Raw genomic sequence first — 5,000 nt, 5'->3', positions numbered from 1 at the left:
AACACATCCTCATGCGTTGTCATGGTAACCATGGCGATCGCAATATAGTATTAAGAAGGAACACGTCCCTCATCGTCACGCCAACTGCGCGCGTTATCAGGGCAATCGTCATGGACTCGATATCGGCAGCGGTGCCATTATAGCTACTTTTATAATAACACATACACCCGGCAACACATACACTATACGCCTACACCGTCACTCATGACATCTCTGCTTCGTTGTCATGGTAACCACAGTGTTACAGCCACAGTGACACACACCGTAATAACAGACATACTAGCATCGTCATGGTGGCGTCTACACTATTTTTCAGCGCAGGTGCACCTAGGTGTAGGTGGGCGGTGCCTAGCAACCACACCTGAGAGAGCGCCAGCAGAAGCCAGCAGGTTCCTCTCGGTTCTCTGGGTTTTCAGAGAACGTGGAGGAGAACCCCTCTGCGACTGTGCTGTGTGTCTGCTACAGTAACACTGTTTTGTACCAGACTGTGCTGCAGGATCTCGTTGAGCTTGTACACACACACACACACACACACACACACACACACACACACACCATCCCTCAGATATCAGAACACACTGCAGTGAGGGATTAGCTATGATACCACTGCAAACACTCACACACTCGCAGCCGGCTTTTTCCTTTTTATTATTTGTGCCACATCCTCGTGTGTATGCTTTGCCTCAGCCAATCAGCACCCGCCATCCTGACTACTGGCCCCGCCCATAACCTGGTTCTGAAAACCAAGTATCGTTAAACCGGCGGAGGGATACATGCAGAGCGCTGAAAACGTGGATTTGCCACTATTTAACCAGCATGGTAATTCCCTACGAAACTCGGAGGACTCATGTAGGTTCTCTTGGTGGTTCTGGAGATGAAATTAAGGGTCTGTGTTTGTGTTGTAGTCATGGCGACCAAGGACCACCGATGTCTGATTCCAGTCACCTCCGGTGTAAGCAAAAGCCGTAAGGAGAGCCAGTACGTTACTCCTCCTTCAGGAACCTCTTCGGGTGCTTTGAGGAACCTTCAAGGAAAACAGATTCCTGGAAAGATTCCTCAAAGCACCTTGAAGAGGTTCCTCTGAAGAACCTTCAGAGGTTCCTCAAGGTTCTTGTACTTTGAACAGTGTGCACTCCAGCATCCCGGGGTGTGTTACACACTGAAGACGATGAGCCTCCACGCTGCTGTGTGTCTGGGCTGATTGGCACTTTAATAAAGAGCGCATGCAGCGTTATGAAGGGAGACGGGGTGACGGGGGGTCGGCTCTTAATATTTTGGTGGAGGGGTGGGGGGGTGGTGCATTGTGGGGAAACAGTGATTACAGAAGTTTTGGAATGAAAGGCGGCCTTTGTTGTCGGTTCAGCGCGGGTGACTCTGAAAATAGCTCCTTCTGGCTCTTTTATCTCCCGTCTGTCTGTCTGTCTGTCTGTCTACCGGTCTGTCTGTCTGCTGTTCTCCACCTGCCCTTGTCTGTCTCAGCCCGCTCTCTCTTTCTCTCTCTCTCTCTTGCGCTTTATCTGCCAGTCTCTTTATCTCTCTCTCTCTCTCTCTCTCTCTCTCGCTCTCTCTGGTTCGCTGCCGGCCTGATGGGAGCTGCTGATTGGTAGACGGGGTGCGTGTGCGCGCTTTGGCAGCAGCGCCGTGTTTTAATGTCATCTCCACCTGTTTCCCAGCGCTGCAATCTAATTATCGATCTGATCACACTCGCTCTGCGTTTCAGCACTCCCCTGACGAGAGCACGCATGTGTGTGTGTGTGTGTGTGTGTGTGTGTGTATGAGTGAGTGTGTGTCGTCTCTAATAAGTGCTCGGATATTCAGGCGGTCTGCGAAACAGATGAAATGTGTTATTGTAATCCGCCGAGAGATGCTATCTCTCCTGTCTGCCACTGATTCGCCTGTGTTTGTTGTCTTGCTATCTCACTCAGACAGTAAAGTGTACTTTTCCTATCTCTCTCGCCCATTCTCTCTCTCTCTCTCTCTCTCTCTCTCGCGCGCGCGCACGCGCCTCGCTCTCTCTCAGGTAAAAGACCAAGAGTTCCCGTACAGGCGGAGCCTGGCCCGCGTGCTCATCGGTGTGGAGGACGTGAACGACCACGCCCCCCAGTTCACCATGGCGATGTATGACGGACAGGTGTACGAGTCCGCCGCCCTGGGCTCCGCCGTCCTGGCCGTGACCGCTCTGGATAAAGACAAGGGCCAGAACGCTCAAATCAGCTATAGTTTAGACTCAGGTAAAAGCACACACACACACACACACACACACACATATATATTGGTGTGTGTCAATCAAGGTCGCCATGACAACAGCACAAATACTGTATTTAAATAGCCACTTTGTTTACCATACAAGCCCACCAGTGAGGTTTCTATGGAATGTTGATGATGGTAACCCCTCACTGACTCCACCCGGGTGTCGCTGTCCTATAGGAAACACTGGGAGCACATTCCGGATCGATCCGGTTCTGGGAATCATCTCCGTGGCCCGAGAACTGGACTTATCCACCATCGGACACTACGTGTTAATAGTCAAGGCCATGGATAACGGCTCCCCGGCTTTGTCTGCCACCGCTGCTGTCCGCATCGCCGTCACCCTCTCTGACAACGCGCCCCCCAAGTTCCCGCAGAGCGAATACCAGGCTGAAGTGGCCGAGGGCGTGGCCGTCGGTACCTCTGTCACCACGGTGAACGCCCTCAGCCTGTCGACGCTGACCTACGACATCCGCCACGGCAATGGCGGCCGGGCCTTCCGCATCAACCAGTACAGCGGCGTGATCACGACGCACAAGGCGCTGGACTTCGAGACAGTCTCCTCGTACGTGCTGACCATCACAGCAAGCAACATGGCTGGACAGTCCTCCAACGCCACGGTCGCTATCGCCGTGCTCGACCAGAACGACAACCCGCCAGTTTTTCAGCAGCTGCATTATCAAGGCAGCATCAGCGAGGGTGCCGGGTTGAACAGCGTGGTTCTGAGTGACACCGGAGAGCCTCTGGTCATTCGAGCAACCGATGCTGACCGGAACCACAACGCCCTGCTGGTCTACCAGATCCAAGAAGAAACCGCGAGGCGTTTCTTTGCTGTGGACGCAGGCACTGGCTCCATCCGGACAATTGCTCAACTGGACCACGAAACCACCCCGACGTTCCGCTTCCACGTGAGCGTAAGGGACAGTGGGCGGCCCCAGCTGTCGGCCGAACGTCCGGCAGAGGTCACCGTCCAGGTTCGGGACATCAATGATTGCCCACCGCAGTTTTCCCAGGATTCGTATGAGGCTGTTCTTCTACTGCCCACCTACGAGGGGGTGGAGGCCCTGCGGGTTTCTGCCAACGATCCTGATTCCGATGGCCAGTCAGATCTGGCCTACTCCCTGATTGACGGCAGTTTGGAGCATTTTGCGATGGAAGCGGACACTGGGCTACTCGTGGTCCGAAACAGCACCTTTGGGAAGGATCGTTTCCGTTTTAACGTCCGCGTGTCAGATGGTCGCTTTTCCAGCACGGCTCTGGTGACCGTTCTAGTCCGTGAGGCGCTGGACAGCGGACTGGCTTTTACACACACCGTCTACAACGCCAACATTCAGGAGAATAACGCCAACGTCACAACAGTTGCTGTGGTTACAGCTCTTGGCAACAGATTAAATGAGCCATTGCGCTACAGCCTGCTGAACGCCGGTGGGAAATTCCGAATTCGCCCCACATCTGGTGCTATTGAGACAGTGGGCGTCCCGTTGGACCGAGAGGACAGGGAGGAGTACGGTCTTCTGGTGCAGGCAGGGCGAGAAGAGGACAGGTTAAGAGTCGCCCGAGCCCTGGTCCGGGTGCGGGTCACGGACGTGAACGACAATGCCCCGATCTTCGTTGGACTCCCGTATTACGCAGCTGTTCAAGTGGAGGCAGAACCAGGAGCCTCCATATTTCGTGTCACAGCAGTGGACAGAGACAAGGGACCAAACGGAGAGGTCAGTTACTTCCTGCAGGATGAGCTGGGACACTTTGAGATGGACCGCCTTAGCGGGGAACTGAGGCTACGTCGAGCCTTTGAAGCTGACTTGTCCAGTGTGGAATACCAGGTTCTCGTATTCGCCCGCGATGGTGGCACACCGCCTCTCTCGTCTTCGGTCACCTTCCCTGTTACCGTAGTGAACCGAGCCATGCCTGTGTTCGACCGGCCGTTCTACTCGGTCAGAGTCAGTGAGGACGTGCCTGTGCTCACACCGATTCTGGGAATTAACGCTAGCAGTCCAGAAGGACAGAGCGTCCTCTACACCATCACCCACGGTGACCCCGGGACGCTCTTCTCGATCGGCTTTGACACAGGAGTCATCAGCGTTGTAGCTCCGCTGGACTACGAGGCCAGTACAGCCCACAGACTGATTGTCAGGGCGACGGACTGCCTCACGGGTGCACGTGCGGAGGTGGACGTCGAGGTCATGGTTTTAGACGTGAATGACAACGCCCCGGTTTTTGAACAGCCGGCATATAAAGCAGTGATCTCCGAAGCGGCCATGATTGGCACTCCTGCCCTGCAGGTGCAAGCACTGGACAGTGACTCTGAGAAGAACGCAGCCGTGCGATACCAGATCATCCCAGACCGCAGCAACAGTACGGACCACTTCCATATCGACAGCAGCAGCGGCCTGATACTGACGGCTCGATCCCTCGACCATGAGACCGTCCAGCGTTACATATTCATCGTCAAAGCTACCGACAACGGTTTCCCACCCTTGAGCAGCGAGGTGTGGGTGACGGTCCAGGTGATGGACACGAACGACAATGCTCCGGTCTTCAACCAGCTGCTGTACGAGGCCTCGGTCAACGAGCTTGCGCCCAAGGGTCACTTCGTTACGTGTGTCCAGGCATCCGACGCAGACCGGTCCGACACGGATCGGCTGCGGTATGGTCTGGTGTCTGGAAATGAGCGAATGCTGTTCGAGCTTGACGCCGCCTCCGGAGTTCTTACCCTGAGTGGCCAGCGGAGAACGCAGCGCATGCCGTCCACG

General features: G+C 54.9%; 1 protein-coding gene across 1 annotated transcript in view; it reads left to right on the top strand.

Annotated features, from left to right (window-relative positions):
- The first annotated feature begins 907 nt into the window (after positions 1 to 907).
- Positions 908 to 5,000, top strand: part of LOC140565135 (protocadherin Fat 3-like) — a 29,093-nt gene continuing 25,000 nt past the window's right edge. Inside the window, 3 exon segments of the mRNA XM_072690942.1 lie at positions 908 to 978; positions 2,047 to 2,231; positions 2,428 to 5,000. The exon segment at positions 2,428 to 5,000 is cut by the window's right edge and continues 1,531 nt beyond it. Coding sequence (XP_072547043.1) covers positions 908 to 978; positions 2,047 to 2,231; positions 2,428 to 5,000 — 2,829 coding nt within the window.

The sequence above is a fragment of the Salminus brasiliensis genome, chromosome 11 (genome assembly GCF_030463535.1).
Source record: "Salminus brasiliensis chromosome 11, fSalBra1.hap2, whole genome shotgun sequence".
NCBI lineage: Eukaryota > Metazoa > Chordata > Actinopteri > Characiformes > Bryconidae > Salminus > Salminus brasiliensis.
Note: the sequence above shows the minus strand (reverse complement) of the source record. Positions and strands in the feature narration are given on the sequence as shown.